Below are 22,853 nucleotides of genomic sequence, written 5' to 3'. Positions count from 1 at the left end.
CTGAATGCCCTTCCCACCCTCCAGGCCTGGGGCCTGTGGTCTCCCCGAGCCCTGGGACTAGACTCTTTGAGGAAGCCCACGGGGCCGAGGTGCAAGAAGGACAGTGAGACGCTGCCGATGCCACCGGGAAACTGAGGCGTCAGAGCCACGGGTCAAATTCCTTCCTGGGACCCCCTACCTCCTCGTAGTATCTGCGTTCCTCTTCCTCTACCTCCTTCTGGGCCTTTTCCCACTCTTCCTTCAGCTTGTTCTGTTCCTTCTGGTATCTCTCCTGTTACAGAATTTCCAGAAGGCTCGTGAACGGACGTTGCACAGACCACTGGGACCCCCCCCACCCCAAACACAAGACATCACAGGACCAACTTCGTGCGACAGCAGTCTGCGTCCGACCCTCTCACGCCGCGCAAGGGCAATGCCACTTTGGGGCACCCCAACGGGCTAGGGCATGGGAGCCCTGACCGGGACAGGGTCTTCTGTGCTTGGCATTCTCCAGGTACCTGAGTGGACGCTGGCTTATGCAGAGAAAAGACAGACCAAAAAGACCCTAAGGTCTTCCTTAGCTTGGCTTTTGTCCCAGGAGGTGAGCTAAGCCTACGGTTTGGGTCGACCAGGCTCTCGAGGGGTAAGTTCTGTTACTTCGCGGACAGAAATACGTTGGTATTGAGAGAGTTGGATAAAAGGCAAGATAAAAACCAACCAACCAACCAACCAACCAACCAACCAACCAACCAAACAGAACCTTGTAGGTTTACGAGACCCATGGTGCAGAAAGGGTCACAGTAGACAAGATGATGATCAGCTGAGTAAGGGTGGCTTTGAAAATGTGACTGGGGTCCCCCGGAGAGGTGACCAGAAGAAATGAAGACATGGATATTAAGATTCTAATGGTCACGATGAGAGCCGACACCCCTGGACGCCTCGGGGATGGTGCCCCCGACGCAGCCGAGACGGAGGCATCCCTGGTGAACCCCATGCGGCCAGAGGTCCCAGCCTGACTATGGTCCGCTCTCTCTCTCTGGGGCCAACACGAGTCCTTTATCCTCTTTATCCTTTATCCCCTTGGGGAAGGCAGTGAGGCTTCCTCCAGGCATCCCCAGGGGCGTCATTATCTTGGGAGCAAAAGGGCTTTATTGGGATTGTCTGCAGCCTGATGTTTTTATGATGCTCGGGAGAAACCACTGTTGGTCACCCCGTGGCCGGCTTTTAACTCTGCTTTGTTATCAAGATCAGACCTTACAGAGTCTCTGAGAGGGACCTCGGGAGCCCTTCCGGATAGAGGAAAACAGGCTCTAAACCTTAACGCAAGCTGAAGCACCAGCACAGCTGAGGTTTACTGGCTCTAGAAGCTCACATCACGTGCTCCCCTCCCCAGGGCGATGGACGGGCACAGCGCAGGGAGTGGGAGACGCTCCCAGGGCTTTCCTAGAATTAAAAATAGCAGCCTTGACTAAAAGATGGAACAAATATTTCCACTTAAGGAACAAAACCGAGGCCAAATTTTTATTTCATGTGTATACCATCAAATAGCTTTTCGGTAACTCATCCCCACTGCTCCTTGGACTGGAGTCTGATTGGCAATTAGGGAGGTGACACATGGACAGGTTGGCCCCCAATACCTGCATTTTTATTTTTGGGGAAGATTTTTAAGTCATCTCCGCACCCAAAGTGGGGTTTGAACTCACAACCCCAAGATCAATAGTCACGTGCTCCACCGACTGAGCCAGTCAGGCGCCCCCTTGGGTGTTTTGTTTGTTTGCTTGTTTTAATGAAATGCTTTTTCACTGTGCTCATCAGCGTCGCCTCCCCGGCGAGAGGAACCAGACACAGGGCACCATGTTGCATGGGCACAAGGTGAGCGATGTAGACTCACCAGCTCCCGAGGAGACCTAGTTCCGTGCATTTGCGGTGCTGAGAATCCATTTAATACAAGGGTCACTAAGAGAGCATCACCTAATGGAGAAAAGGAAGCCGTGAGCCCAGTCGTACCTGGAGCAAACGTTCCTGCTCCTGTTGCCACTTTTCCTGTCGCCGGCGCTCCTCTTCTGGGTCCCACGCCCAAAACTTGAACTGCATAGAAAATAAAATCGTGATCAGAACTAAGCCGTGTCCTCCCGGGCAGCCCGGGGCGGGGGACGCAGCGGCCTACAGCCCGGCGCCCGATGGACGTGCCCAAGCAGGAGCCCCCTGCACGCAAACACCCTCTTTGGTCGACGGAAACCACTTTCTAATCTTAACCCCTCCCTGGCTGACTTCCAAGAGGCTGGCGGGACTCTGAACATCGCTGGGGCTAAGGAAAACGCCTCCCGGCATGGGAGGCTTTTGCTTCATTTCTTGCAGAAGTGGTCCCTTGCACGGATTCACACTTCTGGGAGGAGATGCTTGTTGTGCATCTGGGTTCACGCTCCTGGGCGAGAGGCACTCGTTGTGTATCTGGGTCTGGGGCCGCACAGGCGGGGCACTCTGCAGAGCGGTGCCTGCCGCACGGAGAGCTGTTCTTGCTCCTCCCGCAGCTGAGGTTGTGGGCGTCCTCCGGCACCCCTGGGACCCAGGTGACACGGAGCCCCTGCCTGGCGCCCGCGCAGCCAACCTCAGACCCAAGCCTTTTTTTTTTTTTTTTAAAGGTGTTTGTGGGTTTGGCACCAAATGAATGAGCAGGAATAATGAGAGAAGGAGCATGGAGTCAAGTGGGCAAGCAGGTCACAGAACCTGTGTGGCTGAGTAGGTCCACGGGGCAAGAGGAGTCACGGCCGGGCTCTGGGCAACCTGCCTATGGGCTGTGGCCTGTGGCACTGAGCCTGGCCCTCCCGACACCCGGAGGACTTGCCAAGGCCAGCATGTGCCCCAGGAGCTGGGCACCTTACCTCCCCCATTCTGATCGGGGTGCCTGGGCCAGCCCTCCTCCCACCCTGCCCTGCCCCCAGGGGGTGGACTGGCCCAGGGAAGTCTCCAGGCTGGGAACGGAGGTCCCACAGGGGGTTGCCTGGCTCCTTACAATATCAATGTGGTGACCTTCACGTAGTTCTGCTTACGAGCCCCCGCTGAGGCTCTTGCCGGGGTGCCTGCACCTGCTCAGGATGATGCCCACAGAAGGTCAAGGAAGGGTGGGCAAACAAGGCGGGGAAACACATTTCCTGGATGCCGCGCACGGGATTCATGCCAAGCCAAAGGCTCTAACGCGTCGTGTAGGAGAAAAGCTACTTAATGGTATATAGTCCGAGATTGCCCAAGTCTCCTCGCAGGACCGTAAAATGTCACCCAAATGGGATTCCAGGGAAGAGACCTGGACTTAGTGGGTTAGAGGTTGGCTTCACTTGGCATTTCCTAAACCTGGGGTGGGGGGAACCTCAGGAGCGGCTGAACCGTCCAAGAACCTCCCTCAAGGGCGGCCCTTCTTTGTGTTTTGAGGACAAAGGATGCGGTCACGTGAATAAAGCCAGAGGGAGTCCGGTGGGAATAGAGCATCGATGAGGAATGCTCTCGTTTTCTGGCTTCTCCGGGCGGGCGGGAACTGCAAGCAGAGGTGAGGGGCACGCAGGCAGGGCGGCAGGCAGGCAGCCGGGAGGGGAGGGAGGGACACGGGGCGCAGGGCTGGGACATCTGGGGAAAACGGGGAAACCCTGAGGGTTTTTAGGGTCAGATGCAGAGGAAAGGTGATCCCGCCCCTTCTGCAGGTGACTCCCCGCTGAGCCCTGTCGGGGGCCAGGTGGGGTACCTGCAGCCCAGGCCCTGTGGAGTTCACACCTGAGTGTGCAGTGGGCGGTGGGTGTGGGGCCCTGACGCTGGGGACGCTGCTGCAGCTGCTGCAGAAGAAACACGAGAGGTGCTAGAGAAGACCGGGCGCGCTGAGCCCACTTGGTCCTAGAGTCTTGTCTGTCTACACATCCGCATCCCCGCCCCCCACGTGTCCCCGGGCCTCCACGCTGGGGCCTGCGGTGACGCTGAATCCGGGATGGAGCCACTTCATGCTGTGCACGCTCTCCTCCCCCGTCATAGGCTCGGGCCCCAGGGCCTCGGGCGTTGAACGGGGTCCGAGTCCCCCGCGGTCAAGTGCTCCCTCCCTCTTGGAGCTTGTCTGCAGATCTCACGCCCGTGCTGTGGGTACCAGCTGTGGGGTCCTTCCGGGGGCTCCCGTCCACCACGGTGCACTCAGCTGCAGGTTCCCCGTCCTGGCTGCAGGTGGCTGGAAATACTGAGGGTCCTGAGACCCTTCCCCGTCCTGCAAGGACACTCAGGAATTCCCAAAGGGAGACACATCACCTGTAGACGAGAGCTGCTCTTGGCTCTGGGGGGCCTTCACCACCAAGGAGGATTCATTCCGGGTCAGGCACTGTCCTCGAGGCTTCATGTCATCACACCCGCGAAAGCTCACAGCACCCTTAAGGGAGGGATGACCTCTTCTTTGCACAATCAAGGAACGTAAGGCTCAAAAAGGTCACGTAACATCTGCAGGGTCACATGCTAGGAAATGCTGGAATCCGGGGGCACCTCCGTGAGGATGCCGCTTCACCCGGGGGCTCCTGCACTACAGGCGGCTGTGCAGAGGAAGTCTCCAAATCTGGCGGGAATTTCAGAGGGTGAGCCCGGCGACAGGCCCAGCACCGGGAGCACTCAGTCCAGGGAGGAGTTAGGTCTGCACAGAGCGTGCACATGCAATTCGGCCGCCAGCGGTTTCTACAGCATCATGTGTCTTCAGGTTGACTTTCTGCAAATTCTTTTTTTTAGGTACCATCAGAATAAAAAATTGAAAGCTAAAGGTACAGTCAACACTATCCAAGACATTGATTGTGGGAAGGAGCGTCACAAGGACAGCTTGGGTCGCCCAGAGAGTTCTGGGTGGGAACCGTCCGCCCATGGACAAGTATTGTCCTCAGTTAAAAAAAAAAAAAAAAAAAAAAGATCTTGAGCGCTTATAGAAGTTGCAGGTTCTACTACTAATTCCTATCATCACCTTCATGGAATTTTACTTTCCTGACTCACTCACCGTTTTGTTTCTGGGCGTGATCACGACTCTGCATAGTGATCATCCACATCTGTATTCGAATTTCACCCGACAGCATTACACGTGACTTTTTCATTATTCTTTTACGATCATTTAGAGCCCATTTTTGATCGAATCTTCTTTAAGCAAAACAAATACTTTATACATTAAAATCACACTACAGGGGATCCCTGGGTGGCTCGGTGGTTTAGCGCCGCCTTTGGTCCAGGGTGTGACCCTGGAGTCCCGGAATTGAGTCCCACGTCAGGCTCCCTGCATGGAGCCTGCTTCTCCTTCTGCCTGTGTCTCTGCCTCTCTCTCTCCGTGTCTCTCATGAATAAATAAATACAGGCACTGAGGGGGGCACTTGAGGGCACGAGCACTGGGTGTTATTCTATATGTTGGCAAATTGAACATCAATAAAAAATAAATTTACTAAAAAAAATAAAAAAATAAAAAAAATAAGAATAAAATCACACTATATGCAAGATCTTATTCCTTAAGATGAGCTACTTACAGGAGTAGTTACAGGAGACTTTTCACTGCCTGGAGAATCCACTGTAAGGAAAGAAAGAAAAAAAGAAAAGATCACGACGTGAGCAGCTTCTAACAGTATTTAGTTTTGGTCCTCGGGGTGGAGCGCGGTTGCTAGGTGAGCCTCCGATCAATTTTTTTGGTAAGCCGAGAGCATTAGAAAATCATTAATGAAGCACACCCTTGAAGCAATTTGTACCCATCACCAAAAGGAGTTATAGGACCAGCGTAGTATGACCGAGCCCATCCATCAGCACCAGGTACTAGACTCTAGGAGCAAAAACGACAGGTGCTAGTGTTGAAGGCCCCTGCGTTGCGGCTGGCTCGCCTGGTTCCCTCACTGTCTGACGCGGAGAATCATCACACAGAGGGAGGCCAGACATCCGGGAAGTAGACAGAGGGACACAGTTAACAAGAGAACCATTACCAGTTCCTGGTAAATGCTTCTATCCTTGGCAAAAAAAAAAAAAAAAAAAAAAAAAAAAAGGACAAAAAACGAGTTTGAACGCTTATATTTTGTTTTTTTGTTTTTTGTTTTTTTGTTTGTTTTTTTAAAGAAAGTCGAATATTATTTCTTCAGATTTTCAAAATCAAAGAAAACTATGAATTTCCTTCCAATTTCAGTCTACGTGGTACTGGCATCAAAGAACTCGCTCTCTGCTAACTGTGTGTCGGAAATGAGCATTTTTCCCCCCGAAATCAGAAATGAAGAAGACGACCAGACGTTATTGGCGGCCCCGACAGGGATTTTTGCACAAAGGAGATAAAGCTACCCAGGACGCATTTTACCTGACTGCGAGAAAAACTGGGAGCGCCGCCAAGAGTTCTGAACTCTGAGCGGGAAGCCGGCAGCGCCAGGCGACCCTGGAGCAGATGGCACAACAGAACAGACAGAAAACCATGAGAACGGGGGTGAGGAGCCAGGAGGACCGAGCTCCCCAGTCCCGAAGGAGGTCTGGCTGTAGTGGCTGCAGGCGCCGAGAAGGAGTGGATCTAAAATACAAAATATCTCAATAAAACACATGAAACCTGAAGACGTGGGCGAAAACCAACAGAAACGGGACAGGCCAGGGGCGCCCGGGGGCGCTCAGCGGTGGAGCACCTGCCTTGGCCCAGGCCGTGACCCCGGGTCCTCCCGGGATCGAGTCCCGCATCGGGCTCCCTGCACGGAGCCTGCGTCTCCCTCTGCCTGGGTCTCTCAGGAATAAATAAAGAAAATCTTAAAAAAAAAAGAAAGCCTGTCCTCAGGGCGGATCAGGACACGGGCTTCCAGAGCGAGCACCTGTCTTTGCACCACGCCAGCCCCGAGCCGCCGGGACACCGCGGGGCAGAGGACAGTCACCTCCAGGCGTACTTGATGTTTTCAGGGTATTGGAAGACGTGTGTGTGTGTGTTTAAGGGGAATCTGTGCTGTTTAGGGGCTCGCCGCCGGATCTCCAGCAGCCCCGACAGCCAGTCTCTGGACAGGTGAGTCTATAAAAACGGGGGAGCCATCACAGCCCGGGGGAGGGGACAGGAGGCGCCAGGGTCCTAGCTGTGCAGCTTCCTCGGACTCCGCGCGACCACAGACCCGTGGACCCCTGTCATCGAAGTGCAGAGAGGTGGCCCCAGCCCCAGGTGTAGGGCCCCGGCCGGAGCATGGGGGCAGACACGCGGAGCCACGCCTTTCGCCCCCCTCACTTACCTGTTCTGCCCCTGGAACCCTGCTCCTCCCACTCCCACTGAGTTTTTGTTTCTGGGCAAAATCCTATGCCTCCCAGGGGTTTTCCGAGTGTGGCCCCTGGATCTGCAGCCTCGGCACCGCCTTTGGGAACTTGTCAGAAATGCGAACCCCCCGGCCCCGGCCCAGACCCACCCAGGCGCTGCAGGCCGCAGCCCAGACGCCCGCGTCTTCACCAGCCAGCGCGGAACCCCGGCTCTTAGGCACGCTCCGTAATTGCCGCATTAAGCCGTGAGTCTACAACATACACTCCAAGCTTAAGAAGAGCATTTAGAATAGCTCATTGCCACCTGGCATCTTGCTTTGTACTAACACTCCCGCTGCCACTGTTCTGAAACGACTAGATTATATTATTGGTGCTTATTCTGGGCCAGGTCTTGAGCTAAATAAACACTTTTGTGGGGTCGATCTCATTTCATTAATTCTTCCAATACCCCTGTGAAGTCGGTGGTACTGTTACTTCCACTTTACAGCTGGCAGGTGACAATGAGAGATTAGGAGCTCTTGGTGGGGGGGAGACGAGCGAGGATTCGAACCCGGGCTTTCTGTCTCCAGAGCCTGCAACGGCCACTCCAGCTTCCGTGAACCAGACGAGTTCAGAACAGGTGTGCACCAGATACGATTCTATCTTAAAGACTCATGTTTGAAATGCTCTAGTGCTACTAAGCTTCTTTTTTTTTTTAATCACTCGATTTCGGTAACACGTGACGTGAAGTCCCTTAGTGAACAGCATGTTTTATAAAATCAGAATGCCCTACCACAGGTAACAGGCTGTCAAAACATGTGAGACAACAAAACTAATTAAGGTGGCTTAAAATAGCTACTTCCCCTCCGTATTACTGATCCGCGCAATTAAAAAGTGGTAAAAAAAAAAAATGGGGCAGGCTCAAAATCTGTCTAAATATGGTCCATTGCCGACCCAGTTACGGGACTTCGTTTCTGTCGATTCCCTTCAGGACAGGAGGGCTGACAAATTTAAGACAAATGCTTTGAAGACAGTACTGAACCCGCTTCCACGTTCAGAGACCAGGCACCGCGGCCGCTCCCTCCCCGGGACGTCCTGCTACCCAGTGACAGCCGCCGCCTCTCCCAGCCCGCTACTAAGGGGATGAAAGCCAACCCAGGGGCTGCCAGGAGGGGCTGGAGAAGGCTGCTCATCCCCGGAAAAGAAAAAGGAAAAATAAATCCCCAGCCACAACGGCCCTGGACCATCTTCTCTTTGCCTGACCTGATAAATCTATAAAATGTACCGGGAAGAGTAGGTCAAAAAAAGACAAACAAACAAAACCTGACAGTCTTGCCTCCTAAACTCTGGCTGCTTCTGCCCCTGGACAAGCACTCACACCAGCAAGACCGGGAGTCTGTTCTGAAGAACACTCTCACACTCGGCTCCCTTTCTGCTGTTTGGGGGCACCTGGGTGCTCACGGGGAGGAAGGTACCCCAAGAGCACTCCTAAAGAGCAAAGCGGCGCGTTCACAACTATGCATGGCCTGGGGGGCTCCTGGGGAGTCTGCAGCATGCACTGGATCCCTGGGTGGGAATGATTTCTCAGCCATCATCATGCACACCCTGGAATTATTATGAGACGATAAAATCTGATTTTCTTCTGAAAAGTCAGATTGTCAGATTAAATGAATATTTTATAAAGATGAGATAATTAACAATTAATGAAGTTGACATCATACTAGAAAAGATAAACTTTTTATTAAAGTTATTTTTTATTTTGTAATTTTTTTTTTTTTTAACATTTTGGAGGCAATAACATTATTTTAAGGTATCAAATACTTATGTAGGCTCCCTTATGCTGACAAAATGGTTTTGGCAGCTGGTTTTGCAGCCAGGCCAAATAGAGAATGTAACCCCAGATTTCTGTTCAGAAGTCATTTAATTCAGCCACCGTGGACTCTTGCAAACACTACGGCTAATGGGATTTAACATAAAGGAAGTAATCTTCCTTTAAAATAAAGAGTATAAAAAAAAAGTATTTTAGTTAACAGCCTCTTATGGTTTGACTCCCTTGATTTTATCTTATTTCACTTTTCCCTCCCTTCCCCTATGATCCTCTGTTTTGTTTCTTAATTTCCACATATGAGTGAAAGACTCACTAAACTCTACCTCTGAGACTAATAATACGTAAGTCAATAAACCAAATATTATGTTAATTCATAAAATAAAATAAAATAAAATAAAATAAAATAAAATAAAAAAGACCAGGGGATCCCTGGGTGGCGCAGCGGTTTAGCGCCTGCCTTTGGCCCAGGGCGCGATCCTGGAGACCTGGGATGGAATCCCACGTCGGGCTCCCGGTGCATGGAGCTTACTTCTCCCTCTGCCTATGTCTCTGCCTCTCTCTCTCTCTCACTGTGTGCCTATCATAAATAAATAAAAATTAAAAAATAAATAAATAAATATAAATAAATAAATAAGACCATTTTACTATAGTTGGGCCCAGCAAAACACGTAGAGCTAAAATAAAGCATTTCTTTTACCTTGAGAATTGAGATTTGGCAAGTGTAATTGGTTGGTTTCAGACATTTTTTCCAGAAATGGATATGTCAGGGTTGCTTCAGGTTCTGGTGATTTTGGCTTTACCACCTGGATCATGGGCAACAGACAGAAACATTATAAGTAGTGTCCATTAAAAAATGCACAGGTGAAATAAAATTTAAGGACTCATGGCAAATACATAAGTCAATAAACCAAATATGTAACCTTTAAATGGAGACGCTTACCCTTTCCCGAAACCCTTTTGTACTTTCTACATTGATATAGAGGCAAATTTTTTTTTAGGGAAATCAAACTGGAGCATAAAAATGCGATCACTTTTCTCCAAACCCAGAAGATAATATTCCATTTTTGGGATTGTATATCACTCTGTCCCATTTTCTGATAGATCCATCACATATTCTCTACATAATACTGACTACATAATACTGATTTTGTAATGTCAGGAAGTGGGATGTTCCACAATAAGATAAAAGAAAATCTCACTCTCTAAGTGCTGAAAATTAAAATTAAAATTAAAATAAATAAATAAAAATAAATAAATAAAATATCACCTTCTAATGGACATTATTCTTGAGAAATTATAGAGCCCTCCCATAAACTTACACAAAACACATTGAAGGCGATGGATTTCCCATGTTGACAAGGAAGTATTATTATAACTATTATCAACTAGTGTCATAGCAATGGGGCCATCAGGAGGTCTTTGAGCCATGTTACACCACTTGTCCTTAGGGTAAATAGTTCCAAAACGACAGGCTTTAAAGATTGTTATGTTTGCTTTCTAGATGAAATAGATTTTTTCTTGTCATTGCTGTTTTTAATTTGTTTTTCCCCACCCTGAATGGCCTTTGGTAGAAGCACCGTCCTTTGGATTTGTTGCTTCCAATCAACTGATTGCTGAAAGACCAGATTAGCAAACGGATGTCTGAAATAAGAGTCAGTAGATTCTGAGCAAAGATCTCAAGGAGGGCCATGGCTGTATCAGTTCATGTCCTTTTGGCTGCTTATAGGGCTTTCTCAGATTTACTCTGGCTGGTGGTTGTGCTCCCAATAGACTAATTTGAAAGCCAACAGGGCAATTGAGGCTGAAGAGCATTGTTTCATCATAAGCTGATCTGTGATTTGGTTCTCAGGATGATTTAATACCTATAATTTCTTCTTGGTAAAATTTTATTTTTCTTTATGAATAATACATTCAACCCTAATGGAATCCTGAAGAAAATAGAGTTAATCACTTCATTCTGCATTACAGAGGTCAACTAGATGTCCACGTGAACTTCGATGTTAAACACGCAGCCAAAGCCAAGGCTTAGATTTACTATAAAGTTGATAACCCCCGAATTTTAACCCCATACCACTTCCTCCGTGGTGGAGTCTGACAAAAATGCCTCAGTAATGCTCAGTTGTAAATGAATGCTCCTAGCAGAAATGCTCAAGACCACCTTAAGAGGTGGCAAAAAGGTCAGCCTGTGTGCATGGGCACTTTCTTTCATAAAGGTGACACTTTCAAGTGAAGTCAGGAAACAAAAGCTGTGGCAACGGTGACCTGCTTTCTTTTTCTAAGAGCTATCTCCACAGTAGGGAGAAGGGACGGAAGGGATTCATACGGTGCAAGAAAAGCACTGGGTTCTAAGACCATTATTCCATTTGCTAAACCACTAGTAGAGATTCCTAACCTGGAGTCCACAGAACAGAATTTAGGGGGTGGATATACTTGGTATCACTTGATACCAAGGAAAACGTGGTAAAATATGTGTGTTTTATGCTTTCACCATAGTATCTTGAGAATACTGTTTACCAAAGGATCCACACACACACACACACACACACACAATTAAGAACCCCTGAAAACGACTTTTTCTGTAGTATACGGTAGACGTGACACTGGTGGCCCAAAGATGGGTCACACAGATGAGACATGCAGATAAACACTTTTTAGTTTTCGTGTTTATTTTGTTTCATTTTTAAAAACGACACAGTTCTCTTTCCAGTTTAGACTTAAGTGGGGGGGGGGGAGCCTACTTGGAAGAAGAATAAATAAATAATAGCTACAAGTGTAATGTGGATAAGGCAAGATCTGCAAAGGTGGGAAATCGTGTCTGCCCCCAGTGTTTTCTTACAGGTTAGTTCCTCCGTTCAAAATTCTGGACCACTCTTTAATCCCCTATTTATAACTAGAGTTTGAAATCCCCCCAAAGCATTAAGGCAGTGGGCATTTCTGAGGCTCCGAGGACACAGCGCTGTCAGCAACTCGGACCATGGGCTGCGTGCTGTTCGCTGTGGAACACCCACTGTCTAGCACAGTGCCTGGCTTCTAGTAGGGGCACAGTCAATAGAGTAAACGATGGATGGAGTGGAACTAGAGGTGGTAAATTTTTCATTCTAAAGCTATATCCAAACTTAGGGTTAATTTTTAAAGTTGGAACATCACCACCTAGAGTAAGCCAGTGTGCAAGTCCATGGCTCTCTACTTGGTGGCCTACTGGAATCACCTGGGGCCCTTTCACAAACACAGATGCCTGGGCCCTGCCCCCAGGGAGTCTCATCTATTTAATATAGGGCATGCCTGGTATTTTTAAATTCGAAAGGGTAGCCAAGGTTGAGAGCGACTGGTATAAAAGATAAAGACTTTTATTTTTTTTTATTTTTTTTTTTAAAGATAAAGACTTTTAGACAGTGGCTGAAAACAGACCAAATTAATATGAATGAGATGAGACTCCAAGCAAGGAAGAAATTTAATAAAAACAATACATTAAAACTCATTATATCAGAATGATAATTTTCTAGTTTTCTTGCTGTGCAAGTCCAGAGGCATCAGAAGTACCGCTGTTATAAAGCAGGTAAATATTGGAAAGAGAATATTTAGTAAGCTGCAAATATGCAAGCTCATGCACAGCAAACGAACACCTAACCTCAAAGCTTTAGAGCTTGTATTACATTTTCTTTTAAATGTATGTAATTCTTCAGAATTAAAAAATTATGTAAAATAAAATTCATAAGATATTGAGTGAATATATACAGACCAATATATGTCAATGTTTACTAATAGAGGCAGATTTCAGCGACCTTTTCTCTCTGTTCTATTTTTTAAGGTTTATGTATTATTTTTTATATGTTTACATATTATCTCTTGATAAATCTGTTACCTGTGTATGTACATCGCTATAAATACAAGTTAAGAAGAACATATAGCTACAGACTGAATGGGGTCTCCCAAGGTTCCTATGTTGACACCCTAACCCTCAAGGTGGTACCTTTGTAGGTGATTCGTGTCCTTATAAAAGAGACTCAAGGCAGCTCCCTCATCCCGGCTGCCAAGTGAGGACAGCGATAGGGGACCAGGGAAGCGGGTTTTCACCAGACACCTTGACCTCGGGCTTGCAGCTTCCAGAACGGTAAGGAATTAATGTCTGTTGTTTACAAGCCACCCAGTCCGTGGGAGTCTGCTTTAGCACCCCGATGGCCTAATGCACACACTTTTCTATATGCATTTAACTTTTTTTTTGTTGTTTTAACAAGGAACATGTAGCACATTTGTAGTTAGAAAAAAAAAATACCCATTAAAGATAGGAATAGATTCAGAGAGAAAAGACATCTTCATTCTGAAAAGTGCCACTTTATCAATCAGTTCACTTCAGAAGCCGGTTGCGACATGAAGCCACGCTCATTTGGGATATGCACTTCACCTTTTGGGACAGCACCAACTCCACCTTCCCACTCATTTCATTTCCTAGTTTCTTCTGGTCTTCTTCTGGTGGCACATCGTTCCTCCGCTGGGGGCTGGAGGGAAACTCTACAAAGGGCACAGTCGGGCTGGACCGAGTCACAGTTGTCGTGAAATGCTGTGGCTCTGAAATGGAGTGACATTCAGAGACATGAAACAGAAGAGGGAAACCACATCAAGGACCATTTATCCCGCGATGCCGCACAACACACCAGTCCATATCCCCCCTGGGCCATAGGAAGTTGGACTGTAGTGATGAGAGGTATTAAAGAGCCTCAGATGCCAGAGTTTTCTAGGCTCTTTTAAGATATTAAAAAAAAATCACACAACATTAAACACATCAAAGAACCCAACTATGGAAAATATAAGTTGTTAATAAGAGTCGCAGTCTCCATGTGAATGACACTACATGAAGCAGAATGCTGATGCAAAATATTATGGCAGGTGGGCTGGTTGGGAGAACATTTAAAGAGTTTCTACCCAAACGACTGAGTCGCAGCCTGAGTCTTTTCTTTCATATTCCTTTTTTCTTTTCTTTTCTTTCATATTCCAATGCTCCTTTTGAACAGCACATTTTCATAACTGGAATGTGTTAAGGATTGCATGGTATATAGAATGCAATGAAAATAAAGTGTTCTCTGATTATATAAAGGAGACTCAGGGATAGTCTAGACTCAGGTACAGTCTAGAGCGAGGGCCGTATCAAAAGGTGGAGGTGCGATCTAGTTTGAAAAAGCATATGCTGAAATTCTTAGCATATTTCAAACATTTATTTTTTAAATACATTTTAAAATAATTTGGGATTTAGAGGAGGGTAAGAGGTTTTTATGTCTGCCAAAAGACGAAACGTGTTAAAAGTACTGAGGAACATTACCTTAGGGAACGTTCATACCGTCCACACGAGTGGCATTTACTTCATTCATTCATTCATTTTACTTTATTCTTTTCTTTTTTTTTTTTTTTTTTTTTGCTTTATTCTTTTAAACTATTCCCCAGCGGTTTTCATTTGAGCGTCTGTTTTTGTGATATATTTTTGGTTTATATCTTATTTAGTGATGTGCCGTGTACTAAAATAGGACCCGCAGTTTTTAAGCATCGTTTATTTGGGGAAATATAATCCTTCTGGTGATGGAGATACACTTTCAAAATAACAAAAAAACACCACAGGAGCAAAAAAGTATGTGTGGGCTCCGGTTGCTACAGCAAAGACCAGTCACATCCCGGGATTCCCCCAGGCAGCCTGCAGGTGGCAGCAGGACCACACCAGTGCCAGCGCCTTCACCGACTACATTTCTCAGGCTCAGCGGGAGAAATCCTGGACTATTTTCATTGTGTCTTAAAAGTTAAGACATCTACCATCTACCTTAAAACTAGTTTGTTAGCGAACAAACCTGATGGGGCGAGTTCTGTATTTCCTTTCTGTGTTTTTCCACCATCATTTTCATCCTCTTGACTGTTGGGTTCAGTTTCCTCAGTGGTTGCCTGAAAAAAATAATTTTTCCTCCTTTGAATAAATGATCTCTTTGAAAGTTCTAAAGGGTAAAAGATTTCTTCCTTTCTTTCTTTTGAATAGTAAGTTTTAGGCCAATGAGGTAAATTGCCTTTATGAGTTCATTGCTTTTCCATTTCCCGGGTAGCCTTACTAGGAAAGGCTGGATTGCTTGGAAAGAGATAGTTGTGAAGGTGAAGGGGGCAATAGGAGGCCACAGGCACCCACCACCTCCCCACCTCCTCTGGCCATCCCAGATGCACATCCCACTTCTCCTTTCCCATCACCACTGAATTTTCAAAGTCACAGTCACCGCACACTTGCTCCCAAATGTCTTTAGTGTTGGCTTAGGGTCATATCACCAGTGAAAAGAAATCTTTTAAAGTTATAATTAGCTTGTCTTCAGCACAGATGCCTATGACTCTTAGCACTGTGGGTTTTGGCCTTGATGTTCTCTTTCTGGGCTCTCAAGAACTATTGCCTGATTTCTCATTCTCTCTCTATACTAAACTTCAACTATTTTCCATCACCTGTGCTGAATCACCCTCAAGTGGATCAGCTGTTCTCATGAACTCACCATTATGTTCTCCACCCATTTATGAGTTGTACTTTCATCTCCAGTCTGAGCACCCATCAGAGCTTCAGTCTGGCACATCGGTGTCATGGTAAATGACTCACACTCAACGTGCTAAAAGTTACCTTCAAGTAACCCATCCCCCAAACTCACAATTTCTGTTTATGATATTAGTTCTCCCTAGCACACAAATTAAACTCGGAAGTGCTTCCTGACTCGTATCTCACGCGTGCCCGTCATTTGCCAAGTCTTGCCAAGGTTCTAACACAATAGTTTTCATATGCATCCCTTCCTTTCTGTTTCTATAAGCTAGGGCCTAAGTATATCCTTGATTCCCATGCTCTTCCACTAAGGGGTCTCTCTGATTTGACTCTTGGTGTCTAATCCACCTGGCACATCACCATGATGTTCATCTCTTTCAGTAGTACCTCAGTTAATCACTTTTATGCCTGTGTTCCTCTCTTTCAGAAGTACTTCAATTGATCTGTTTTATGCTTCATAAAATTTATAACATTAAAAAAATTTTGAATGACCTAAATGTCCAACAATTGGGGATGGCTGAATGAATTACAGCATGTCCATAGAAGGAAATACTATGCAGCCATTAAAAATGGTATTGAATAATAGTTAATGATATGGGAAAATACTTATTATCTAATGTTGAGCCAAAAAATATAAACTGCATATCCAGCATGATGCCTACAGATATAAGATTTTACACATGCTATATTTATACACAAATATACCTGCTAAAAATATATAAAAATGTCTTTTATATAAAAGACAGTAAGGAAATATACTAAAATGTTAATAGTGATTATTTTGGATGACTTTTTCTTCTTTATAAATATATTTCCTATATTCTAAAATATTCTCCAATGACTATATGTATCGCTTCTGATTCAGAAAACAAAATCAATGTAATTTTACATTATTTTTACTTGGGAGCCAATTGATTCCAGGGAGATTTCAAAATTCTCCCACTGATATTATAGTAGTTGCTTGATAAAAGTAATTAAAAGGATGACTAAATACTGGCTAAAATATACTTGAACAATCAAAGGAAACAAATTAATAACTATTATGTTTTTTAGTCATAGTGTCTTATTGTAAAGGGCTGAATTTGAATTTTTAAAATATGTATGAAATAATACATTTTAAAAGGTTTTAAGATAAATATTAAAATTGGTTTCTATTGCCCCCTTCACCTTCACCTTCAGAAAAGGCATTATTAAGTACTTTATAAAATATCTGCATGGTTCTCAAAAAGCAATGCATTTATTAACATCTTATAAGTATATATATATAAGTATATATATTTTACTCCTAAATCAAGATTTGCCTTTCACCCAACCAAAATGAAAGCTCTTAATAGTTAATGCATTGGTGGAAATTGTTATTGAATTCTTTAAAAACAAAAAAAAAAACTTTATGAAAGAATGCAAGAATGGTTCAACTATGTAAATCATAAAATGTGATATACCATATTAATAAAGTGAAGGATAAAAATAACATGCTCATCTCAATAGATGCAGAAAAAGCATTTGACAAAATTCAACACCTATTCATGATAGAAGTGCTCAACAAATTAGGTACAGAAGAATCTACTTAAACATAATAAGGGCCATATTTGACAAGTTCATAACTAACATAGTATTTACTGGTGAAAGCTCAAAGCCTTTCCTCTAGGATCAGGAACAAGACAAGGGTGCCCACTCTTCCTGCTTCTATTCAGTATAGTAGTGGAAGTCCTAGCCAGAGTTAGGCAAGAAAAAGAAAGAAAAGGCATCCAAATAGGAAAGGATGAGGCAAAATTATTTCTGTTTGTAGATGATATGCTCTTATATATACAGAAAACGGTAAAGACTCCACCAAAAAACTGTTAAAACTAATAAATGAATTCAGTAAAGTTGCAGGATACAAAATCAATATACAACATAAAAAAAGAAGAAAACAATCCCGATTACAACAGCATTGAAAAGAATAAGATACTTAGAAATAAATTTAACAAAGGTGAGAGATTTGTATACTGAGAACTAAAACATGGGTGAAGGAATTGAAGAAGACACAAGTAAATAGAAGATAGCTTATGTTCATGGATTATTAAAATGTCCATACTACCCGAAGAAATCTACAGATTCAGTGCAGTCCCTAATAAAATTCCAATGGCATATTCGCAGAAATTTTTAAAAACCCCTAAAATTCATATGGAACTACAGAAGATCCTAAATGGCTAAAGCAATCTCGAGCAAGAAGAGTAAAGCTGGAGACATCATACTTCCTGATTTCAAACTATATTAGCAAAAGCTACAGTAATTGAAACAGTATGGCACTGTCATACAAGCAGGTACATAGATCAATGGAATAGAACAGAGAGCCCAGAAATCAACCTACACTTTTATGGTCAACTTTTTTTTTTTTTTTTTTAATGGTCAACTAATTTTTGACCAGAGCACCAAGAACACAGAATGTATAAAGGATTTTTTCCACAAATGGTGTTGGGAAAACTGGATCTCTACATGTGAAAGAATGAATTTGATTCTTACCTGACACCATACACAAAAATCAATGCCTAAATGGGATAAAGACTTAAAACTGTAAAACTCCTAGAAGAAAGCAGGAGAAAAGCTCCTTGGCATTGGTTTCAGCAATGATTTGACACCAAAAGCACAGGCAATAAAAGCAAAAATAAACCAGTGGGATTACCACAAACTAAAAAGGTTATTCAGAGAAAAGGAAACGACAGGATGAAAGGGTAACCTATACAATGGGAAAGATATTTGCAAATCATATATCCAATAAGGAATTCATATCCAAAAATACACAAGGCACTCTTACAACACCATAGCAAAAAAAAAAAAAAAAAGGCACAAATAATCCAATTAAAATAGTTACATAGTATATGAAAAGATGCTCAACACCTCTATCTCTAATCATCAGGGAAATCAAAACTACTACAATGAGATATCACCTCATACTGTTATTAAGAATGACTTAAGAATTAAGAATGACTGTTATTAAAAAGTCAAAGGTAACAAGTGTCATCAAACGTGGAGAAAAGTGAATTCCTGTACACTCATGGTGGGAATGTAAGTTGCTATAGCCATCGAACAATCAAGAATAAAAAAATAAAAAATAGAACTATCGTATGATCTAGCAATTTCACTTCTGGGTACATATCCAAAGAAAATGAAATCAGGGTCTCGAGGAGCTATCTGCACTCCACATTCACTGCAACCTAAGGTTGATGGATGAACAGATAAAGAAAATGTGATGTTTAAATATTATATTACATGTATAATGAAATATAAGTGTGATGATATATAAATATTAATATTATATACAAATATATCATTCGTGCACGTATAATTTGTATCTATATACGAATAAACGCCTATCTCTTATCTAACTATACACACACACATATACAGACACAGCAGGATATTACTGAGCCATGAGAAAGAAGGAAATTCTGCTATTTGCAACATGGATGAACCTGGAGAGTCTTAGGCTAAGTGAAATAAGCTGACATAGAAAGACAAATATTGCACGATCTCAGTTATATGTGGAGCCCAGTTACCACAGGCTGGGGTGCGGAGGGAAAGGGGACAGAAAGTAGGGTCTGGGGGAGGGGATCGTGGGGAGTTATTGTTTAATGGGTGACGAGTTTTGGTTTTGCAAGATGAAAAGAATTCTGGAGATGATGGTGGTGACAGTTGCACATTATGAAAGTACTTGATACCACTGAAGAGCACACATAAAAATGGGTACGATAGTAAATTTTATGTTATGTGTTGCCATGATACATAAATTGGAATAAAAAAAATTTGCTTCAATAAAAAAATTAGAAAAAAAAACGCTGTAAAAAATAAACAAAAATTATTTGCAAATTTTCTAAGCTTTAAAAAAAAAAGCACTAAGAAACTTTAGGCAACAAGACTTTTGAGCTTCTAAAAGATTTTACAATAGCATCTAGCGGCAAAAATGTGTTTTTTCTTTTGGAGGATGGGGTGATTTTGAACTCATAATTAGATGGGCATTTTCTTTCTTTTTTTAAAGATTTTATTTATTTGAGACAGAGAGTGAGTGTGAGGCTGAGAATGAGCAGGGGAGAGGGAGAAGGAGAAGTAGATGCCTCACTGAGCTGGGAGCCCGACACAGGACTCGATCCCAGGACCCTGGGATCACGACCTGAGCTGAAGGCAGACGCTCAACTGACTGAGCCCCCCAGGCGCCCTGATGCACATTTTCTCATGATGGATTATTATGTATCAATTCTGGAAGAACATAATATTAAATTAAAATATACTTTTAAAAACGGAATAAGCACCATATTATTTGATCAATTCTGTAACTTTTTAATATATTACCAAGCCTGAGTTGAATCCCTTCAAAGAGACTTAATGACTGGAAATAGTTAAAGTCTCTTTTATCATATGTGATACGCACATGGTACACGTGTTTGCATTCTTACGTAAATGGCTGATGGAAAAGCAGTATTTGAAGATTGACCAGCCTCGCATGACAAAAGAATAAGTTAGATTTTATAATTTAACACACTCCCACACCACACATAGAAATATGAATATGTGGTAGTATTTTTATAATGTCCATATATAAACTACTATCAGAAATACTGATTTTTAGGCTGTGCCCCCAAATTCATTATAGAAAACTATCTGAAGTTGGAAGACAAATTTGCAGATTTAAATATTGGTGAAGAATGCTTTTGAGAACACTAGCGTTTCCGATCACTAGGAACAAAAGAAAGAACTATAAAAACCGGGCCAAGCCTTCCTGCTCCAAAAATGAACAAAGACATGGGCACAGTTATCGCATCTCAGATGCCAAGCCTAAGTCGTGTTCCTCTGGGTACGACCTAAAAAGGGTATATACGCTCCTTCTCGTGATGCGCTGCCGGCGGTAAGATACAGAGCGATTTAGAGACCTTCAAATGCGGAAAGTGTGCCACTTGGAATCCAGGAAATAATTCATGAAGCCCTTTAGACATAATTTATAATGCGCAGGAGACAAAATCCTCCAGCACTCCTTCACTGAGGATTATTTTCCTCGCACATCACATTCCAGTACGAGTTTACTTATGCATGACTAATGGAGCACTTCCATTTCCAAGAATTCTCAGATTTCTGAATTCATTTCTCTCTGGCTTACCACTCAAACACTGAGCTCCCAGACGACCCTATTTACCTTCCCTTAAACACGATGCTTTAGACGTTATGTCCCGTCGTTACCTTTGATACTGCGTTTACCACATGTCAGTGCTGTCGGGGCACCTGACAGGGCTTATCTCACTTGATGCTCACAGCAACTTGGAACGTAGGTATCAATAGGATTCTCTTAATACAGGTGAGGAAACTGAGGCCCAAGGGGCTACGTGGCTTATGTAGGGTCAGTGCTAATAGGCAGAGGCGGTGGGAACCTTGGGCCCAGTGCTAGCAACCTCAGTGCTCCATCGTCTGGGCTCAGACTCACGCCCACCTCTGCATCGTCCCCAGGTGTGTAAAGGTTTTGATTGTTAAGACGAAATATAAGAACCTGAGAATCCCCAAGTTTATTGCTGAAATGATTCAAACTGCCCTTTCCATTCCCTTCCCTTGTCATCCATTCTCCTTCTCATCTGTTTGTTCTGCAGAAGATGAGAACTCCCTGGAATCTCTCAGAACAGGAGGCAATCTGGCCAAGACTCCACTTCCGAGGGCAGCTCGAGACCTGACTGCCCCTAGCCACCACCCCATCTTGGGGCCCTCCACCCAGCCCAGGTTCTGCGGGGTCGGGGGAGCACGCAGCACAGCACCTGGCACTGAGCAGATATGTAATCCGGGTCAGGTGAGCAAATATTCTGTGCATTATTTATGGAATTCACACTCTCAAGCTTACTTTAAACACACAGTAGTCACCCAAGTCAGGTTATTAGCTAGCAAAATATTCAGGGTAAAGGAAGAGAAAAAGCAAGCTATGACACAATTTGAATAACATGAGCCCATTTAATAAATATTTTATATGCACGGAGAGAAAGAGGAGGACACACATTTAAAAAGAAATCTTAGGATCCATTTCCATATGGCCGGAGCCATATGCAGTTTTATTTCCTTTATACTGTTCTGTGTTTTGCAATATGCTTAGACTATGGATGAATCTTGAACAAAGGTGGGGTTGGTGGCGCTGACCCCTCTGCACAGTCAAAAATTCACGTGTAACTTTTGACTCCTCAAAAACTATGCTAATAGCCTATCGATGGCCAGAAGCCTTACCGATAACATAGTCGATTAACACAGTGTTTGTTATATATATTCCATATGTATTTTTTTAAAAGATTTTTAAATTTATTCATTAGAGAGAGAGAGAGAGGAGAGGCAGAGGGAGACGGAAAGGGAGAAGCAGACTCCCCGCCACATGGGGCTCGACCCCAGGACCCCGGGATCATGACCTGAGCCAACAAAGGCAAACGCTTAACCTACTGAGCCCCCCCATACATATTCTTAAAATAAAGTGAGAAAATGTCACTAAGAAAACCATAAGGAAGAGTAAATACATACAGTATATATAGAAACAAATCCACACCTAAGTGGACCCACGCGGTTCAAAGCATGTTGTTCAAGAGTCAACAGAGGATGTAATCAAGGGAAATCCCCCAAAACAGTTTGATTAACTTGTGTCTGGCTATTGCATCTTGAAAGTTTGTTATCTTTGTCCTCACATCACTACTTCAAAGGAAATGAGATCAAAATTGGCAGTTCCAAGCAGTCCCGATGGGCTAGGAAACTGGCCTGGGACAGACTGGCCTTGCTGGAAATGGCACTTTCTGATCTGTACGTTCCTTTGGTTCCAGCTACCGGGAGTGAGGCCTTCCCTTCTCCACCCGGTAACACTGCCTCAAGAATGAAAACAAGTAAATAAGAACAGAGCCCTGGACCCGAGTGAATAAGAATACAGAAAGGTGATGGGGCCTCGGCCCCCAGTCGGCCTCTCCCGGACGGAGAACCGAGATGCAGGCTGGCTCGGGCCCACGGGTGAGCGGTGGCAGCTTCCTGGTCGGAGAGGAACCTGGTGTGGCCACAGGCTCCCCTGGCGTCTGGCTGCTAGGTCTAACCAGGATCTGCCCGCTGGGTTGGCCTAGACCGCCACACGGGAGGAGGAACTGGAAATACGAAGCCGGAGAGCAGGAACGTCCCGAGACCCAGAGCTTGGGTGGTCCCGTTTCCAGGACGGAGTTGGATTGATGGTTTGACCTCTACGGGTTGGAAGAGGTGATACCCAAAATGCTTTCTTCCCTGAGCTTCTCTTCTGTGACTGAGTGATTTCCT

General features: G+C 44.5%; 1 protein-coding gene across 14 annotated transcripts in view; it reads right to left on the bottom strand.

Moving 5' to 3' along the window:
• The window catches only part of LIMCH1 (LIM and calponin homology domains 1), a 298,252-nt gene that overhangs the window by 20,020 nt on the left and 255,379 nt on the right, over positions 1-22,853 (bottom strand). For 8 of the 14 annotated variants that reach the window (XM_038555938.1, XM_038555940.1, XM_038555942.1 and 5 more), the window contains 7 exons: positions 14,857-14,947; positions 13,428-13,591; positions 9,723-9,828; positions 6,302-6,505; positions 5,496-5,536; positions 1,987-2,067; positions 179-271 (listed from right to left, as the gene is read on the bottom strand). In XM_038555938.1, the coding sequence (XP_038411866.1) occupies positions 179-271; positions 1,987-2,067; positions 5,496-5,536; positions 6,302-6,505; positions 9,723-9,828; positions 13,428-13,591; positions 14,857-14,947 (780 nt within the window). The remainder of the gene's footprint in view (positions 1-178; positions 272-1,986; positions 2,068-5,495; positions 5,537-6,301; positions 6,506-9,722; positions 9,829-13,427; positions 13,592-14,856; positions 14,948-22,853) is intronic. The other 6 variants (XM_038555951.1, XM_038555945.1, XM_038555946.1 and 3 more) reach the window with 1 other exon arrangement.

The sequence above is a fragment of the Canis lupus genome, chromosome 13, assembly GCF_011100685.1.
Source record: "Canis lupus familiaris isolate Mischka breed German Shepherd chromosome 13, alternate assembly UU_Cfam_GSD_1.0, whole genome shotgun sequence".
In the NCBI taxonomy this organism is placed as follows: domain Eukaryota; kingdom Metazoa; phylum Chordata; class Mammalia; order Carnivora; family Canidae; genus Canis; species Canis lupus.
The sequence above is the reverse complement of the archived record's forward strand: the minus strand, read 5'-3'. Positions and strand labels throughout refer to the sequence as shown.